Below are 21,348 nucleotides of genomic sequence, written 5' to 3' on the forward strand. Positions count from 1 at the left end.
CCAAATGGGCGGGAGAGTACCGAGCCTACTCGGCTTGGTACTCGGATAGGCAAAGTTCGGGCGGGTTCGGATCTTGGGGAACCGAGCCCGCCCATCTCTACTTTTAACATAAGATGTGTACAATTCCTGACTAGCTGCAATTATTAATAGCTCTGGGGATGAGTATCTGCAGTTTTATACAGTTCTTGACAGTTAATGGCTGACTTAACTAGTGATCTCAGGGCGGTTTTAGTATAATCTCTGATTATTATCATCTGTCTACTGTGTGCAAATATATATATATAGTTTTCTGTCTTGTAAGACAGCAACAGTTGGACCCTAACATGGATGACCGCATTCTGTCCACAAAATGGCAGTCGGGTGTTATTTGTAGTGCCACAGGCTCTCACTATAACTCAGGGGTTTGGGAAAAGTTGGATTCTCTCTGAGGCAAATTCTAAACAATAATAACAAATATGACTCCTATTTTTACTTTGTAAAGCCATCTTATTTATTTACCCCTGTCTCACCTGTTTTGTCAGTTTTCTCTCCGGTCACTGTTACTTTCAGCCCTTATATCTCTATTTTTATTAATGTCCTCTTTAATCTCCACTCTCCTTAGTGCTTTATCACTATTCTTTGCCTCAAATCTGTCTCTATTTATGTGTCCCTTGTGATCAGAGCACTCTCTCACATCTGTTTATTCTGTCTCCTCATCCAACCTCTGCCCACAGTTTAATTGACATTCCCCAGCTCCACTGCATTCTGCAATGTAGTTGCAGAGCCAAAGATGGACTCCAGCACCTCTGCTCCATTCAGAAGTTTTACCTCGTGTAGTGGGGGTATCACAACAGTACGAGCATTCATAACTGTGACAATTGCGTGAGGTCAACCTGTAAAAGTTGCTACCAGCACTAAGCTATGATAGGCTGGGCTGGTGACACTATAACAAGGAAACCCGCATAATGGGGTTTCCTGCTATAATGTCATCCAGTCCTAGTCTGTATTCTATTTAATCAATGAATTACATTGTAACAATGTTCTTCATTGAGATTATGCCCCATGTGGGGTGTAAGGACTACTAGCCAATGCAAAGCAGCTTCCCCATGTCTGACCAATCAAAGCTGCTCTGTATTAATAAGTAGCTGACAGGCCGTCCAGCCTCTGCAAGTCATATCACGGCTCATATCACGGCTCTGCAAGTCTTCGCTTACATGTTTTTTTGTTTTTTTCCTAAAGGATTACAAGCAAGATGACACAAGATGATCGCTCTAGATTTAAGTGAGAAATAAATTTGTAAAAGATGGTGTGTGGGGAAGTATTTTTTATTTGACATTATTTTTTTGCTCTACATTTCTACAAGGGCCAACATGCTCTGGCAGCCATGGTTATGCTGGTCCATGTAGTTCTGCAAGTTCCAGCATAACCGAGCAGTTTAGGGCTGCCAGGGCTTGCTGGGACCTGTAGTGAACCAGCAAAAAATGCTTAAATCTAATTATTATTAATTTTCCCAACAGCCACTGGGCACAAGTGATGGGAACAGCTATAGGACATTTTTAGGGGAATCAAATTGTTTGCCTGCCTGATTCCCCAAGGGATTCGACCTCATGCTGAATAAACTAGGGCTAGTTAACATTATTACAGGAGGGGTACAATGAACACCAATATGTTTTATACAAAATTTCCTGAAGCCAGGAGCCAGATTGCCCAGCACTGCAGTTCACAGCACACTGATTCAGCCTATTCAATAAATGTAGTAATACACAACTTGAGCTTTAAAATTCAAAACCCCTTTAACAAGCAGTTTTAACTTTACATGAGTTATTACCCTTTTGTGATCTATTTAATCAAAATTCTAGTATATATGGATCATCCACTTGAGCGTGTACTTTGTCCCTTTTATTTATATTGCATTAGTTTACTGCAGATGTTTATCATTTCTGCAGAACAAAACAGGTAGAAAACAATTAGGTAGATGTAGCCACTGGGAACTGTGTGTTCCTCGACTAGGGGAAAGCCATCTGGCACATTTATTAACACAGTGTGTAAGGGGATGGATGCAGGATGGCCTGAAAATTGATGTAATATGAACTGGGTAATGAAACTGGGCTACTATTGCTAGAGCGGGCCAGCAACTGGTATTATAAATTAACATTTTATTAGGTCTGAGGGGAAACACATTCCATATATAAGCATCTCATTATGAATCAATATTCAGGATAACCCCACATAAACAAGGGCAAATAGATTCCCTTACTGGAGTGAGTCTATGCTATACTGAATGGACTAGTACCTGCACATAATGTACAGTCAACCATAGGGCAGGAAAGGGCAGGAAAATCTTTGAACAATGATTTTTGGTGACAATAGAGCATCCAGGGCACCTGCCTTGTGGTCCAGTGGATAGGGAATGAGGAAGGAGCACAGGCCTGTAGGACAGGGACACCACAAAATGGAGAATCGGAGACAACTTCTAATTGGCAACAGGCTTGAACTATATGCCACAGGCCTAGTGCTCTAATATATATATTCCACATTAATGCGCTCACTGGTCTAGCATCTGGCTAAACTGGTGCTCACAGGCATAAGGCCTTATTATCTGTTGTTCACAGGCCTAGCACCGACTAAACTGGTGACATGGGCATAGCACCTGATTATGTGGTGCCTACAGGCCTAGCGACCAATTATCTGGTGTCCAAAGACATAGCGTCTGACTTTGAGGGAGGTACACCTCACCTGTATGGCAGCTTTGGTTGGCAGCAGGGGAAAACGGTGAAAGCTCCCCTCCTGCTGCTGTTTCAGTGAATCGCCTCCAGCTCTTCTTCCAAAAATCTTCTAATCTGCCTTCTTTTCTTCTCCGGCATCTTCTACTCTTGATCGCAAGGCAATGTTCTCTCTGGAGCTTTTCTCACTTCTGTTCACAATCTACTGGCTGTACCACTCACGAAAGCTAAATATAAGCCATTGAGAGGGTAGAGTGATGTGCCAGGCCTGGATTGCCTCACTGCAATGTACAAATTCAAAATACCCCTAGCGAATGCGGATTTGCTTTTCGCGGTGGTCTCTGATTCCTAGACTAGAGTGAATCTTCTCAAGGATCAGGACCGGAAAATGGTGGGACTGCAGAGCGGGTAAGTGATCCTTTTTCCTTTGATCCAGGGATCTCTTCACATAAGCGGTGCTTCAGGTTAGTGTTCTGCTGGTAGCCACTAGGACAAATTCCAAAAGGGTATTGGAGGTGTGATATTTAAAGGCAGACTCCTAGTTCAGACAGGTAAGGCAATCTCTATTGGCTGCCAACTGATTGGTAGTAGTTATGGATACCATTATTCACATGGTCCCCAGGGTCTGACAACCCCTTCTTTTTGAGGAAGTCTGTCTTCTGGATAAGCTAAGCTATGATTATGGTTGGTGACTTCTTGACACTATGTGGATAAATTTAGGACCCTGAACAGTCTTCAGTCTATTGATATCTTTTGGCCTCTGAACTCACCCTATGTAATAATCCCTGGCACTGGATACACTATGAACTGTGGCATTGAATACACTCTGGAGATGGGGTACTCTGGATTTGCAACTTCTCTCTGCACAATGGAGTCTAGCCACACAGCTCTCCCAGTCTTCTCCACTCTCCCCATGCTGCTCCACTTTCTTGCAGTGTGGGGTCAGTCGACACTGCCTCAGCGGAGTGATTATTTGAAGTTAGAAAAGACTTGTAGAAGACCAAGAATATAATCACACGTATCCATGCCTGTCTTTTGGATTGTTGGCTTAGATAGGACTGTAATTTAGTAATCTAATCTATTTACAGAGTGATTTCTTCTTGGAGGTGTCCATGAGCATGAGATGAGTATGTACAAAGTTTCATTTTTCTCTACTACAACCTCTCCATCCTTCTTTTGTTGAGCAAAACAGTTGTCTCAAACAGTGGTAGACAATATACACACTTGTAGAAAAGAATTGACTGCACCAGGTATACCATTAGACCTCCTTCACTTATATAAATATCTCTTCCACCATTAATGTGGTGTGGTTAACTAATAAGGAGGGGTGCACCCGGTCATAGAGTTTTAGTAACCTTTATTTAGTAACGAAGAAAAAAGATGACCAATTGGGGCACTCTTTTAATGGGTGTAGACATATATACTGTTATTGTATTTATATGTATATGTAAGATGTAATAAAAACAAACTTTATTCGTATCTAATTAAAAACAATTGCCAAATAGCGAAATATTAAAAAATGATGATTGAGACACACATGAATATGAGTACAAATTCAGTTATGATAGACACAATTTAATTGTCTAGCCGCGATGCTACTCTTATATCTTGAGATTTGTTTAATTAAATTCTTAAATAGATCCACCTTATTTTAATGGTTCAGAGCCCCTGACCAAATTCTAATGCTGTATATAGCCCCTAATTCTGCATCTGTACAATAGGTTCCTAGGCATGTAATCTAACACAGAATTGTATGACTTCCAATTAACCCTCAAGAATCTGTTCTAGGAAATAATATTTTCACAGATTTATGATAATCTCCTTGTGGGTTTGTAAAGTTGATTGTCCTCTAATAAGGAACTGAGTACAATTGGACCTGAAAGAAAATTGACTGAACCTATCTTGGCTCCACTCCCTTAAATAGTGCCACTATAATAAAACATAAGGAGCGTGGTTAAAGATTGCCTAATGCTATATAGGATTATCCAGAAATACAATATCTATATAAAGTGATTGCCGCTTGTACAGGTAAGTATCAACTAATACCCTCAGAGACGCGTGACCGCTATTACTAATCCCTGATGGATAGACTCTTTATGGTGCTAAGAGGCTTATATAAAATTATTATTATAACTATTTTATACAGCATAAGAATTTGGTCAGGGGCTCTGAACCATTAAAATAAGTTGGATCTATTTAAGAATTTAATTAAACAAATCTCAAGATATAAGAGTAGCATCGCGGCTAGACAATTAAATTGTGTCTATCTTAACTGAATTTGTACTCATATTCATGTGTGTCTCAATCATCATTTTTTAATATTTCGCTATTTGGCAATTGTTTTTAATTAGATACGAATAAAGTTTGTTTTTATTACATCTTACATATACATATAAATACAATAACAGTATATATGTCTACACCCATTAAAAGAGTGCCCCAATTGGTCATCTTTTTTCTTCGTTACTAAATAAAAGTGGTAGACAATAGTCAGCCTGAGGGGCTCATGTAGCCCTTTAATAGAGTCACATGTGATGCAACCTTTATGACCTCTCCCTAGCTTTACTACTGCAGTAGAGGAGCCCAGTGGACAGATCCCTCGTGTTGTGGTTTCCTCCCCTTCTGCCTGGAACCTACATTCCTATGCTTCTCCAGAAGAATCGGCATTGTCCTGTGAACAAAGTAGAAATGACTAATGTGATGGGGATCCGATCTATACAGTAATGGGTGGAAGGAATATCTGTGCAGTATTGGTGGAGGTCTCTATGCTTTATTATGAAAATATTTTTGTGCAATAAAAGGAGATCTCTGCCACAATAGGGTGGGATTATTATAAAATGCAGCTTCATTTTTCAGTCTATACTACAGTCTGAGGCTGCATTAATGCTTGCCAGGGGGTACAGGTGAGTTTTGGAGCTTAGGTGATCAGTAAGTGAAGGAGAACAGATTCCCAGGGCAGGAAATATCAAATATGGACAGGAATAGTATGACAGTTGGACATTATACAGAGAGGGATAATACTACTTATGAGCATAACAAACAGATATAGAAACCAAAATACTTGCAAAAAATCATTTCAGGGAGTGCAATTAATAGGGGAGGGGCTGCCCCACTTCGCCAAAAAAGGTGTGTCTAGCTACATTGGTGGACATATTGTATGGGTATTGTGCGCAGCATGACACCAGAGGGGGTTTGTGTATTGGTGCATACCGACAGAGGCTGTATAGTATAGAACGAGGATCCTCATTATTCTTGCTGCTCCCTGATATATGCACATTTTGGCTAGTGCGCCTGTGTTAGTTTTGGTCGAATGCAACATTGCATTATCATGTGCAAGCCGGCAATTCGGGAGGCACAGCAGCATTGTGGGGAGGTTAGCTTACCTTCCCATGAGATCTCACAATAATTCAGGGGTCTCCCAGACATTCTGAGAGTAGGCAACTATGACTGACTGACTGATTGACAGACAGACACCTTTTTGTTATCGCTATTTTGTGACATCAATCATCAGTGCAGAACGGTGGCCATTTTCTTGTATCACACCTCTTTCTATGTGCTGGAGAGATGTGTCCATTTTCTTGTTGCATAGAGGGGATTCAGGAGGTAAGCCAATCTTCCCAGGAGTTCCATTACAGAAATGAAGGTAAGAGTAACAACAAGAGAATAATCAGATAGGCTTGGTCAGGAGTTCAGAACACGCAGTCAAAACTGAAATGTGTAGCCAACCAGGGAGTTGATGCAAACATGATCTGGATTCAGATACAACAAAAGATATCAGACAAGAATGAGGCCGGAATAACACAAGAATAGGGACAAGAAAGGAACTGACACCCAAACCACTAGAGAAGGACATAGTTCCTGGTGTCGGCATGCTCTTGGGCCTATAGCAGTCATCTTTACCCTCAGAACTGTCTTGGGTAACAAATGTCTTAGGAGTTAAATAGCACAAAAAAATTTAAATCTACTTAATGGCAAGCTGTGAAAAAACACGGAAAGAGAAACAAGGGAGGGTTAACAAAAATAACTGATCAAAGCTACCACAAGGTAAACAATGGGACATTGTTGACAGGATACAGAAGACAAACAGGGCTGACAGATAGACAAAGATTGGATGAACAAAGCCACAGAAGTAGACAAGAAATTAAAGGCACAAGACCAGAGGCTATTATCAGGACTGAATGCAGCAAACACAAATTCAAAGATTCAAAATATGACTAGAAACAAGGACAAGTCACAGAATGCTCCAGCAACATTCAGTGTACTAACAAGCTTTAAATACTCCTGGAGGTAGCTCACTACAGCTAAGAAGACAGACATATAATGCAGAGGCAATTCACAGAACCAGGGCCACCGAGAGCAATCCCAGAGTCTTATTCTTGCACCCTAATCCCTAAAGGGTTGTTAACGTGTGGACCCCACCTTGGCACCTTGTGCAACCATGCAAATCAATAGGAAGCTAATGGTCCGTGTAGTAACTTTTCTCCACCCACAATCTGACTCAGATACAACCATAAATTGGTGGATGAGGACAGAGCTCCAAGAGAGGCCAATGAACTTAATTCCCACCCACTCCCTTTCAGTGCACCTGCACAAAACAAAAGAACAGGGAGACAGATATACCACACCACTTGCTTCATTAGTCTAGAGGGTTTAATCCCATAAAGTATCTTACACTATGGGCATGAATTATGTTACTGACAGAGGCTATTTGTGGTCGAAGCTATCCTAATGTGTATTAACACTTACCTTCCAATAGTCCCAATTTTGTAGAACAGATCCGTTTTTCTAAAGGGGGCCTACCAGAAAATGGGTGTGATAAGCTACTACTATGATGTCCCCCCTCACTACCTAACAACTCTTCCTAACCACTTCACAGCTATTCAATATTCTTGTGAACAGTCACCCACATTATATTACCCTGTAAATCTAGCTATGCCCCTGATTTACAGAAATAGAAAACTCTTGTGAATGACACCATGAATCAGGGCCGGACTGGGACTAAAAATCAGCCCTGGCATTTAAAGCACACAGGCCCACCTCTTGTGGGCTTCATGCACTATATTGTTGCACACTGATGCTGGCGCAGTGTGCGTTGCTGGTGCAGTACAACATGATGTAGTATGAGTGTGTGGGGGGGGTATTTATTTCTCCTAATGACCCTCAACATTACATTGTTAGCACCCATATTACATCAATAAATACCATGACAATACATTATTAGTACCCAAATTACAGTAATAAATAACCCCCCACACACACTCCTACTACATCGATACCCACCCACATCACGGCAAGCAGCATTACCCCCCTTCCCCACATTACAGCAACCAGCATCACCCCCACATTACAGCAATCAGCATCATCCCCAACATTACAGTATCCAGCATCACCCCCATTCCAGCAACCAGCATCACCCCCACATTACAGCAACTGGCATCACCCCCCTTCCCCACACACACACACATTACAGCAACCAGCATCACCCCCACATTCCAGCAACTGACATCATCCTCACATTACAGCTATACCCTATCATACTTATTAGCAATACTAAGCCCCAAACACACTATAACAATGCCACCACCATGCCACCCCTTACTACAGCAATACCACCAATTATACAGGCGCCATTGTAGGAAACCAATGTTTTGCTTTTTTCAAATCTCCCACAAAATAGCAACAACAGAATACTTACACATATAGGTAACAGGTATCCCTTTCCCTCAATTAAATAGTAATGGCAGAATTTTCATGAATCATTCCACATTAAATAAAACTCTAACAAATATATCGGAAAAAACATAACTATTAAATGATCATTTGAACTCACGCGGCCGCATTAAAAGTATTTCCATCTACAGAAAAATGTCAGAGAAAAATATTTTTTTATACTACTGTAACTGGTTATGCGTCCTTTCTATTCATTTTAAATAACACAGTATATTAATTAAGGGGGATAGAGGAGGTGGGTGAGAGATAATTGGATGTGATCCATCAGTTTGATTAGATAGGAAACATTTAGATTATTTACCTGGAGACATCTACCCCCTTGACTCACAGGCAGGGCTGAAAATAGGAATTTTGGGACCCAGTACAGCAACTTCTATGGGCCCCTGTCATATTCAACAATGAGAGACTTGCCTTTGGCAGAAGTTCATATTATGCCACACCGTGTGCCCCCGGGTCATATTATGCCACATAATATTACCCTCAATTCATATTTAGCCATGCAGTAGTGCCAAAAAATCATATACCATACAGTATTATGCCACAATAGTGCCCCCAAATAACATTATGCCATACAGTAGTGCCCCCAAATAACATTATGCCATACAGTATTGCCCAGACAAAAAACTCATTCACAAATGAAAATTGGTACAGCATATCAGGTACTAGAGTGTGAGTCCCAGGAGCAGCTTAATACACCATTTACAATGCAAACAAAAATAGATATATTGACACAATCACAGATAAAATTTATGACAAGCAGTGTTTTTTCCTCTTAATTAAAAGTTTCTGTACAGATAAATATGCAAGTTAATTACAGCGCAATAATGAGCAATGCATAGTGTTTTAAACATCATTGGATACACAGTAGTGCCCCCAGTTCAACAAAGGATGGTTAAAAACACATTTCACATGAGAAAATATATGAACTTACCTGATTATGGCATCCTGTGTTCTGTATTTCTACTGGTCACGCTGGGCACTGAGGGATCTGCAGCTGTCATCTCACACAGCCAGTCGGGAGCAAGGACCGAGGGCAGTGGTCAAAGTGGAAATTTAGAAGTGGGGGTATGGAAAATATAAGTGAATGGAGTATGAAGGCTTGATTTTTTATTTTCTTTTAACACTTGTCCCCTCTGTGCATTCCCATTCTTCATTACTACTTGTGTTTTATGATGGCTGCTTGCCTGACATTCCCATTCTTTAGATGTCTCTCCCTTTACACTTTCTTTTACCTATGCCCCTGCACCATCTTTTCCTTTGTCCGCCGGCTATCACCCCTCTTCTTGCACCCCCTTCCCCCTGGCTCTCTCACCCCTCTTCCAGCACCCCCTTCCCCCCTGGCTCTCTCACCCCTCTTCCAGCACCCCCTTCCCTCCTAGCTCTCATCCCTCTTCCAACACTGCCTTCCCCCCTGGCTCTCACCCTCTTCCAGCACCCCCTTCCTCCATTGTCCTCACCCTCTTCCTTCCCCCTGGCTCTCACCCTCTTCCAGCATCCCCTTCCTCCATGGTTCTCACCCTCTTCCAGCACCCGCTCCCCCCTGGCTCTCACCCTCTTCAATCACCCCCTTCCTCCATGGTTCTCACCCTCTTCCTTCCCCCCTTGCTCTTACCCTTTTCCAGCACCCCTTTCCTCCATGGTTCTCACCCTCTTCCTTCCCACTGGCTCTCACCCTCTTCCAGCATCCCCTTCCTCCATGGTTCTCACCCTCTTCCTTCCCCCCTTGCTCTCACCCTCTTCCTTCCCCCCTTGCTCTCACCCTCTTCCAGCACCCCCCTTCCTCCATGGTTCTCACCCTCTGCCTTCCCCCCTGGCTCTCACCCTCTTTCAGCATCCCCTTCCTCCATGGTTCTCACCCTCTTCCAGCACCCGCTCCCCCTCTGGCTCTCACCCTCTTCCAGCACCCCCTTCCTCCATGGTTCTCACCCTCTTCCTTCCCCCCTTGCTCTCACCCTTTTCCAGCACCCCCTTCCTCCATGGTTCTCACCCTCTTCCTTCCCCCCTGGCTCTCACCCTCTTCCAGCATCCCCTTTCTCCATGGTTCTCACCCTCTTCCAGCACCCACTCCCCCCCCTGGCTCTCACCCTCTTTAAGCACCCCCTTCCTCCATGGTTCTCACCCTCTTCCTTCCCCCTTGCTCTCACCCTCTTCCAGCACCCCCTTCCTCCATGGTTCTCACCCTCTTCCTTCCCCCCTGGCTCTCACCATCTTCCAGCATCCCCTTCCTCCATGGTTCTCACCCTCTTCAAGCACCCGCTCCCCTCCTGGCTCTCACCCTCTTCAAGCACCCCCTTCCTACATGGTTCTCACCCTCTTCCTTCCCCCCTTGCTCTCACCCTCTTCCAGCATCCCCTTACTCCATGGTTCTCACCCTCTTCCAGCATCCCCTTCCTCCATGGTTCTCACCCTCTTCCAGCACCCGCTCCCCCACTTGCTCTCACCCTCTTCCAGCACCCCCTTCCTCCATGGTTCTCACCCTCTTCCTTTCCCCCTTGCTCTCACCCTCTTCCAGCACCCCCTTCCTCCATGGTTCTCACACTCTTCCTTCCCCCCTTGCTCTCACCCTCTTCCAGCACCCCCTTCCTCCATGGTTCTCACCCTCTACCTTCCCCCCTGACTCTCACCCTCTTCCAGTCTTCCAGCACCCCCTTCACCCATGGTTCTCACCCTCTTCCTTCCCCCCTTGCTCTCACCCTCTTCCAGCACCCCCTTCCTCCATAGTTCTCACCCTCTTCCAGCACCCTCTTCCTCCATGGTTCTCACCCTCTACCTTCCCCCCTGACTCTCACCCTCTTCCAGTCTTCCAGCACCCCCTTCCTCCATGGTTCTCACCCTCTTCCAGCACCACCTTGCTCTCAACCTCTTCCAGCACCCCCTTCCTCCATGGTTCTGACCCTCTACCTGCCCCCCTGGCTCTCACCCTCTTCCAGTCTTCCAGCACCCCCTTCCTCCATGGTTCTCACCCTCTTCCTTCCCCCCTTGCTCTCACCCTCTTCCAGCACCCCCTTCCTCCATGGTTCTAACCCTCTTCCTTCCCCCTTGCTCTCACCCTCTTCCAGCACCCCCTTCCTCCATGGTTCTCACCCTCTTCCTTCCCCCCTTGCTCTCACCCTCTTCCAGCACCCCCTTCCTCCATGGTTCTCACCCTCTTCCTTCCCCCCTTGCTCTCACCCTCTTCCAGCACCCCTTCCTCCATGGTTCTCACCCTCTTCCTTCCCCCCTGGCTCTCACCCTCTTCCAGCATCCCCTTCCTCCATGGTTCTCACCCTCTTCCAGCACCCGCTCCCCCCTGGCTCTCACCCTCTTCAAGCACCCCCTTCCTCCATGGTTCTCACCCTCTTCCTTCCCCCCTTGCTCTTACCCTCTTCCAGCACCCCTTTCCTCCATGGTTCTCACCCTCTTCCTTCCCCCCTGGCTCTCACCCTCTTCTAGCATCCCCTTCCTCCATGGTTCTCACCCTCTTCCTTCCCCCCTTGCTCTCACCCTCTTCCAGCACCCCCTTCCTCCATGGTTCTCACCCTCTTCCTTCCCCCCTGGCTCTCACCCTCTTACAGCATCCCCTTCCTCCATGGTTCTCACCCTCTTCCAGCACCCACTCCCCCCCTGGCTCTCACCCTCTTTAAGTACCCCCTTCCTCCATGGTTCTCACCCTCTTCCAGCACCCGCTCCCCCCTTGCTCTCACCCTCTTCCAGCACCCCCTTCCTCCATGGTTCTCACCCTCTTCCTTCCCCCCTTGCTCTCACCCTCTTCCAGCACCCCCTTCCTCCATGGTTCTCACCCTCTTCCTTCCCCCCTTGCTCTCACCCTCTTCCAGCACCCCCTTCCAGCACCCCCTTCTCCATGGTTCTCACCCTCTACCTTCCCCCCTGGCTCTCACCCTCTTCCAGTCTTCCAGCACCCCCTTCCTCCATGGTTCTCACCCTCTTCCTTCCCCCCTTGCTTTCACCCTCTTCCAGCACCCCCTTCCTCCATGGTTCTCACCCTCTTCCCTCCCCCTTGCTCTCACCCTCTTCCAGCACCCCTTCCTCCATGGTTCTCACCCTCTACCTTCCCCCCTTGCTCTCACCCTCTTCCAGTCTTCCAGCACCCCCTTCCTCCATGGTTCTCACCCTCTTCCTTCCCCCCTTGCTCTCACCCTCTTCCAGCACCCCCTTCCTCTATGCTTCTCACCCTCTACCTTCCCCTCTGGCTCTCACCCTCTTCCAGTCTTCCAGCACCCCCTTCCTCCATGGTTCTCACCCTCTTCCTTCCCCCCCTTGCTCTCACCCTCTTCCAGCATCCCCTTCCTCCATGTTTCTCACCCTCTTCCAGCACCCACTCCCCCCCCTGGCTCTCACCCTCTTTAAGCACCCCCTTCCTCCATGGTTCTCACCCTCTTCCTTCCCCCTGGCTCTCACCCTCTTTAAGCACCCCCTTCCTCCATGGTTCTCACCCTCTTCCTTCCCCCCTGGCTCTCACCCTCTTCCAGCATCCCCTTCCTCCATGGTTCTCACCCTCTTCCAGCACCCGCTCCCCCCCCCCCTGGCTCTCACCCTCTTCAAGCACCCCCTTCCTCCATGGTTCTCACCCTCTTCCTTCCCCCCTTGCTCTCACCCTCTTCCAGCACCCCCTTCCTCCATGGTTCTCACCCTCTTCCTTCCCCCCTTGCTCTCACCCTCTTCCAGCACCCCCTTCCTCCATGGTTCTCACCCTCTACCTTCCCCTCTGACTCTCACCCTCTTCCAGTCTTCCAGCCCCCTCTTCCTCCATGGTTCTCACCCTCTTCCAGCACCACCTTGCTCTCACCCTCTTCCAGCACCCCCTTCCTCCATGGTTCTCACCCTCTTCCTTCCCCCCTTGCTCTCAACCTCTTCCAGCACCCCCTTCCTCCATGGTTCTCACTCTCTACCTTCCCCCCTGGCTCTCACCCTCTTCCAGTCTTCCAGCACCCCCTTCCTCCATGGTTCTCACCCTCTTCCTTCCCCCCTTGCTCTCACCCTCTTCCAGCACCCCCTTCCTCCATGGTTCTCACCCTCTTCCTTCCCCCCTTGCTCTCACCCTCTTCCAGCACCCCTTCCTCCATGGTTCTCACCCTCTACCTTCCCCCCTTTGCACTCACCCTCTTCCAGTCTTCCAGCACCCCCTTCCTCCATGGTTCTCATCCTCCTTCTTCCCCCCCGGCTCTCACCCTCTTCCAGTCTTCCAGCACCCCCTTCCTCCATGCTTCTCACCCTCTTCCTTCCCCCCTTGCTCTCAGCTCTTCCAGCACCCCCTTCCTCCATGCTTCTCACCCTCTACCTTCCCCTCTGGCTCTCACCCTCTTGCAGTCTTCCAGCACCCCCTTCCTCCATGGTTCTTACCCTCTTCCTTCCCCCCTTTCTCTCACCCTCTTCCAGCACCCCCTTCCTCCATGCTTCTCACCCTCTTCCATCACACCCCCCTCCCGCAAAAATCGCGGCACCCCCCCCTCCCCGCGATCCCCTCCCTAGTCAGAAAAAAAATTAAAAACTGTAAAAACTGTGTCCACATTGCAGGGCACAGTGCACAAGATAAGGGGGAGGGAGCAGAGGAGCCCTCATCCGTCGCATAGCAGAGGTGCAGGAATCCAAGAAGTGTCGGCCGGCCCATCTAGCCATCGGCCCTTCTGGCATTTGCCAGAAGTGCCAGATGGCCAGTCCGGCCCTGCCATGAATCATGAAAGGTATATGTATACAGAAAGACATGCAAGATACAAATATGAAAACATATGGGGGCATATTTAAGAAATCACGGTAGTGCACTATCGTGCACTTACTGTGGAAATCAGGTCCCGATGTGCCCTCCGCAAATTTATTCATGGATATCTGCTGCTTTGCACTCCTGATCGTTTTTGCAAGCAGTCACCATTCAACAGTATGGTGACTGCTCTGGCGGCAATCTAACAAGTCCCGAAAAAACATTGAAGCTGGCGTACATTATCATAATTGAAAGAATCCAATACTGTCAGCTCTGCTCCGAAGAGCAGAGCTGGACAGCGCATGTGTGGAGGGATCACATGATCCCTCCCTGTCACTCACCATTCGCTCTCTGCAACGATAGTTGCAGAGACAGAGCGGGGATCTTTGTGCGCATGTGCAGTTCTTTGAACTGCACATGCGCAATTGAAGGAAGAAGAGGAACGAAGAGGACCAGTAGGAGATCCGGAGACACCGCGTCCTGAAGAGGGGGGTAAGTGTGATTTTTTTTTATCACAGAAACAGCAGTTTTTTGGAAATGCTGTTTCTGTGTTCCATTTTTCATAAATTTGAGAAATACATCAATCCTTATCCATGCGATAAGGATTGATAAGTATTTCTCGTTTTTCCCGATAAATGATAAATGTGCCCCATGGTCTCCCTGATATTCCTCAAAATAAAAACTACACAGGTCTGAACCAGGTCTGACCTAGACCTTATTTAAACTTGATTTCTCTGAATTGTCATCCTCCTCTTTACTCTGTGCATTATGGTTGTAGCTCCCAAACACCCACTTTATTAATTATTTATTTATTAAAATCTAATCCAGTTGTAACCACTCCTTCGTAGTGGGAGCTGATGGCAAGTTTTATAAATGTCCTCTGTGTGTGTGTGTGTGTGTGTGTGTGTGTGTGTGTGTGTATATATATATATATATATATATATATATTATACGTTTCATTACACACATCCTTTAATTCTTTCCCATTAGGACTTTCCTACAAAATATGGATAGACGGAAAGTTATCCTTTCACCCTTTCTTTCATTAGTCTATGCAACATGGTTATAGCTATTGAATACCTGCTCTGTAAAAGTCTAAATTTACTCTAACCGTTCCTTCTCTCTGTATATATATATATATGTGTGTGTGTATTTATTTTTTTAATTATATACATCCATGTATCCATCTGTTCTGCTTGAATCAAAGTCACCTACGTCATATGACTATTTATGCTGTACAGCTTTATCTTGTTTTGTTTTGTTTTTTGTTTAATTTGTTTTATTTCATTATACTATGTCTTTTGTCTAAACTTTACAATAAAAATTACTTGATTTAAAAAAAATCAAGACATTAAAGGTCTGCTTAGGCTCACCGACAGCTCCATTCTTAGGCAATTCCCAAGATACAGGCCTTTCATTGCATATGGTCCTAATTATTTATATAGTCCTATTAATATCTTCTACTTTACATTCCTATGGATTCCTACAACCTGTTTTTGGACATAGTTTTGCTAGTATTTCTAAGCGGATATGGGCACATTGTATGCCAATAGTTCTTAACTCATTAGGTAATGAGCTAGGGCACCAAGACTCCATAAGAGTAGTAGTTGGATAATCAATAAAAAAAATCCAACACCGGTATAGCAAAACCTTGAATCCAATGAGTCTATAGCTTCTGGCTTTTTTTATATCCATGTGATTTCTCATTATACTAAAATATTATGGCAATGTCTGCCTCTTCTGGTAGTCTTAACACACTCAAGACCTGGAAATCCTAAGGTATGTATTACGATTGTGATTAAAATAAGTAATGACTCTAGCTAGGTATACCACCACATAATAACTGATCTATTATGCTGCTGAACACACTCACTCAAACACATTATTTTTAATAACTGTAACTTTGGAATATTCTCCTACGAGTGATACTAGTGGTAGTAGTACTGTATTCTACTTTCTTTTATGTGCTGATTCTAGTGAATATGCATGCCAACATCATCTCAACAATTGTGGAGACCTCAGGTGCAGACTTGCTTCTACAGTTCCTCTGCTGTTTTAGCAAATAAAAGATCAAAGAGAGCAGATACACTTGTGCTAGTGCTTAGTTATTAGTGACTTGAACAATGGAAAACAGTGAGTGGGTCAGCTGGTCCAACAGTTTCGGTTCATATATGGCTTTTACTCAGAAGAGATATCATGTTTTCCCCTAACATTGTACAGTGCTTCAATTGTCGGTGGTAGTAGGTGTTACCCTTTTAGAATTTTTCTGTGGAAGTTTTACAAACATTAGCTGATGATGTACATACAAAATGTTATCAATTGCAGTGTCATAATGATTATACAACATCACCCTGATGTACACAAATACTTGATAGCTTATTTGCACACTGAAATTTAAAGTTGATATTTGTGTGCTACATGAAAAAACAGTCAGTATTTAACTTATGTGTAAAACAGAATACTAATTTGCACCCCTTGCTTTATAACATGGTTTTGTCCAGGAGACTAAAATAAAAAGTTTCTTAAGTTAAGATCCTTAATGAATCAGTCCCCTATACAGTAAATGCAGTATACACGTGAGTGTGCAGCAGTCTGGGATACTAGTTAAAAGCCTCACCAGAGATGTTCTCCCGAGAACAATCTATGTCCAAGCTTATTTTGTAAAGCTATAGACATGTGACATTTGTTAAAGCTTGCAATTGACTTATTTACCTTCCATGCTGTGATTGGCCTGATTCTCCAGTGATCATTAATTATCCACAAATTTTTAGTTGAATCAGGATTGATTTGAGAAATAGCTTGCTAAAAGCGAATCACTGAAATTCAGCTGAATTTTTATGCTGGCTGAATTAATTCACCAGCAGTCAGTTAATGTCTCATAAATTACATCCATTAAATAGAGTCAGCACATACGAAAAAAATATATAATTAGCATAAAAATTACCATTTTATGGTTATTTGGTCTTTTGCCATGCTAATCATATAGCATTTTGTATGGTAACCCATAGGGCTGTTCTCTGATACTCAAATTGCAGAATTACATTTTTTTTAAACAGAATATTTAAAAAGTAACTTAACTTTTTAAAGTTGTACCTTTTTTTCAGGCAGCCTGAATGGGTTGATATATATTGTTGATTGCACTGATAGACAACTCTTTTGTAAACAGGGGAGAAACGCTCCGATCAGACCCCTAGCGCCCCGATCTTAGCCAATGGTAAATATGAAGCCTACATTAAGTTGAGCATGTTTGTGTTTGTATGCATATAGATTCTTTTTTGTATGTGTGTAATTGTGTACAGTGAGATGAAGCCCTTATTATTTAACTGTTGCAGAAAAATATTTCAAGACATCGTGAAGAGGGGGACTGAAAACATTCAATTTACCATCTACATTTATGACATACAACTGTGTTACTTTGGGTCTGGGTTATCATAATTTCTAATGGAACTACAATTCCAAGCATAACACATTTGCTAAAGTTAACACAACATACAAAAATTAAGGTGCTTTTTTGGGATTTTATTTGGTTTCCTGGAAAGTACTAATCATCCATTAAACCTTACACTCTACAACAAAACAAGGTACACTCCTTCATGTATCAAGTGTAAGTGTTTTGAATGGTAATTAACATGTCAGACATGAAGGAGAGACATTAATTTTTTGTATAACAAATCAATAAATTATCAGAAAAATTGTCATGAATGACTAGGTGACAATGTCAAATGTAAAAAGCTGGTGCATTAAGGTCCATAAAAAAGTGTATACATTGACAGCGCCCCCTACAGGCTAAGGAAGATTTGCAAATGATAATATTATCCCACTTTCTGTTCTAGGTTATGTAGTATAAAATGCACTAGTAATTTCTGTAAACATATGGAAATATTCTATATTCCTGAATTACATTATTTTAGTTTGAATTGTCCTTTATGGCCAAAATTTAATGTAGCCTGTAGACCTATCCCTGCATTTTCCTACTGTTTGATGTCTTTACATGAATAACAACTAAGCTATGGAGTGTACCTTTACAAAGTAATTTCACCTCTTAAGTGTAAGGACCTTTGTGACATTAAAAACTCCTTTCTTTGAACATTTACTTCTCACCATAGTTGCTTTTATAGAATAATATTATGTTCTAATTATGTCCATTCAGAAATTTGCTACGATGGACCTCAAAATCCACCTAGGTCTATTTGACATAGTTAGATTCACTTGGCCAACCAAGCCTAACCTGGAAATTATATCCTTATGAAACTATGCTAATAGTTTTACTAGTTAATCTTACACATTTCGAGGGTATTGAGAAAACATAAGCTGCATAAAACACATGGCAATTTTATAGTATGCAAATTAGTCATGGTTTAAAATAGTATCTGCAAGGGTTTACTCAATAAAGCAATAAGCATTGAAAATATGGTTGCACCATGTATCACTGGTGATTGGCTAAAAGTTTTATTGCTACCTAGGCTGGTATTAGCAAACCCCCGGTGCCGTCTTTTTAAAAATTATTTCTATATTATTTATTTTACAGGCTGAGCTAGGTCTGTGCTGATGATCATCATCATCATCAACAGACTGAGATCTCTCCTTTTTACAACGCATGTGCAGTATGTATAAGCGCATTTTGCACTTCCATTTTGACTTGTATCCAACTCTACATAAGGCCCTTTTGCACATAGAAAAAAAAAGAAGTACTTTACATAAGGTACTCGGAGAAGAAGCAGCCTTTCACGTCATAAGTCAATCCTTAGGGTAACTATTGTGATATGCATAGGCAGGGGTGTTTTTTTGATTGAAAAAGTATCTTTATTTGTATAAAGGTATAAAAAACATACAATACATTACATTCAAGTGTACGTAGTATACCGTGAAACATAATCATTCATACTTTTTAGCACAATAGAAGACATAAGTACACGATATGACATCCTACATTATACATCAAGTACTGCACTAACCATGTAAACTTAACCAACATAACAGATTCAAATAAGCAATGGATGTGAGGGGATGGTAGGTGAGAGGGGTAGGATGGGGAGATCACAAGCCCGAAGCTTTATTGAGAGACAGACACAAATAAAGGGAAGGGTGCATAAATTAAAGCAAGACATTCAATGAAGCTTCAAACAGTGATGGGGGAATGGGTTGGAGGAGGAGATACGAGGCCAAAGCTTTACTGAATAAACAGACACAAGGGCGAGAACGAGAAGAGGGAGACAACAATCAATCATCTTCCACTTTCTCAGTTCTGTCAATGGTGTTATAATCACTTAGCAGGCTGTGGATCAGCCTGCGGCAGTCCTAGATGGTCATCTTCTCCTTTTTCGAGATGAGGCAATTCCTGGCAAGCCAAATAGCATCCTTAAAACAGTTCATAAGGTGCCAGGCCTCCTGGATTGCCCCAATGATGTGGGTCCCAGGAAATAATCCATAAAATACTGAATGGTATGAAAGACAAGTCCTGAGCACACTGTCCTTAAGTTCATATTCCAAGGCATTCAACAGTGCCTGTGCAGTGGGGTAGTCCCAAAATATATGCTGTGCTGTTTCCCTTCTGGTGATGCAGAAGGGGCAGTGAACATATCTGCACAGGTTCCAGGAGTGCATGAAGTGCCATCCATCCAATGTACTTTATGTCTATTAGTCAGCCTCTTAGAGGCCATGTTCTCCCACACATGTTTTGCTGTAGAAGCAGGGAGCCCTGGAACAGACTTTATAACATCTTTAGCTCTGGTGAGCTTGTGGACAGTTTTTGGCTTCCACAAGTCTGATTTAAGTGCTCTCTCAAAAATTGTCCAACATCCAGGTAAAACCAAACTAATGATGTCACCAGTGCTCTGCACAGACCACCCACATCAAGGAGAAGCAGCGTGTGTAGGGCAGTGCTCCACTTTGACCCTCCTCCACAGCGCACTGCAGCACTGTAAGAGCTGCTGACGGGTGGAATAGGAGAACAGCTTGAAGTAGGACATAATTCATAACAAAATTTAAATTTTGCCAGACAGTTTCCCAAAATTGTGACTCTCCTACCAGAGTCAAGACAGTTGGTGGATCGTGCTGCTCTTTTCTACTGTTCTTGCAGCTTTGACAACCTACTGATGATTCTTAATCTCTGTAGTTGCTTGGGTGGATCCTGGAATATTAGGACCCTGCAAAAGTATAGGTATCATTCACTTCCTGGAAAGCTGAGTAACTAGGGAACAATCAGGCTACCTTAGACCCAACCAGCCCCAACATTAAATAATAGCATCCACATGTAAATAATAGAGCTCCTTCCCCAACTTGCCTTGTCGTTAAATTATTAGCCCCCCACAAATTAATATAAAGAACCAACACTGCATTATTAATCCATACAATATATTAATAGCCCTCGTCAACCACTAATTACATTAATAGCTCCACATTTAATGAAAAAAAGACCCATATTACATAAATAGACCCAACATTACATTGTTAAAACAATTAATGCATTTCTTTACTTGCTAAATTCCACCATGCAGTGCTGGTATATATAGTGGTCGAAAATATATTATAGATATACCCCGATCAGCCACAACGTTGAAACCACTGACAAGTGAAGTAAATAACATTGATTATCTAGTTACAATGCAATAGAAATTGGTGTTCAGCGCTCCCTATTGTGACTTATCAGTGGACGAGCAGCCACCTGGGAGTAGGGGGATGATAGGGATAGCTCAACCCTAAGTTAGTAATAGGTTTTCAACAGTAACTCCCTGGGCGCTTGAAACAGAGGGTACAGTAAATGATAGCAAAAACAGATTTATTAGGGGCAGTAAAACGAATAACAGCCCTACAGTGTATTTACACTGACACAGTAATATCAAACCAGCACATAAACATTTTATATGCCATCCAAATAGGCTAGCAATATCCGTGTCAATTCCAGATAGATCCACATGGACCATAAATAGCACGGGTCTTTGATAGGGCTAATAGTAGTCCACTTTCACACCAAAGAAATGATTGCAGCCAATACTGTGCCAAAAAAGAAAAGTGCACAAATCTCCTTTTGGTCTGTCAGCCGACAGTAGGTTCCAGCGGAGAAAACTTAAAACGGACCTTTTAATAAGGGACTTACCCTTAATCGTTTAGGGCCAATAATGTCCTCTCAGGTCCTTGCTTGGTGCCAGGAAAGACCGATGCACTGAATATTCCCGATGCGCTGGAGAGCAATGTGACAACCCGGAAGTTGCTGACAGTCTC

The 21,348-nt window shown here is 43.6% G+C and overlaps 1 protein-coding gene across 3 annotated transcripts in view; it reads left to right on the forward strand.

Moving 5' to 3' along the window:
- The window catches only part of SCUBE3 (signal peptide, CUB domain and EGF like domain containing 3), a 171,680-nt gene that overhangs the window by 98,572 nt on the left and 51,760 nt on the right, over positions 1–21,348 (forward strand). For 2 of the 3 annotated variants that reach the window (XM_075195760.1, XM_075195759.1), the window contains exon 7: positions 17,294–17,341. The exons of the other annotated variant lie outside the window; for it this stretch is intronic. In XM_075195760.1, the coding sequence (XP_075051861.1) occupies positions 17,294–17,341 (48 nt within the window). The remainder of the gene's footprint in view (positions 1–17,293; positions 17,342–21,348) is intronic. 3 annotated transcript variants of the gene reach the window in all.

Source organism: Mixophyes fleayi, chromosome 2 (assembly GCF_038048845.1).
Source record: "Mixophyes fleayi isolate aMixFle1 chromosome 2, aMixFle1.hap1, whole genome shotgun sequence".
Lineage (NCBI taxonomy): Eukaryota > Metazoa > Chordata > Amphibia > Anura > Limnodynastidae > Mixophyes > Mixophyes fleayi.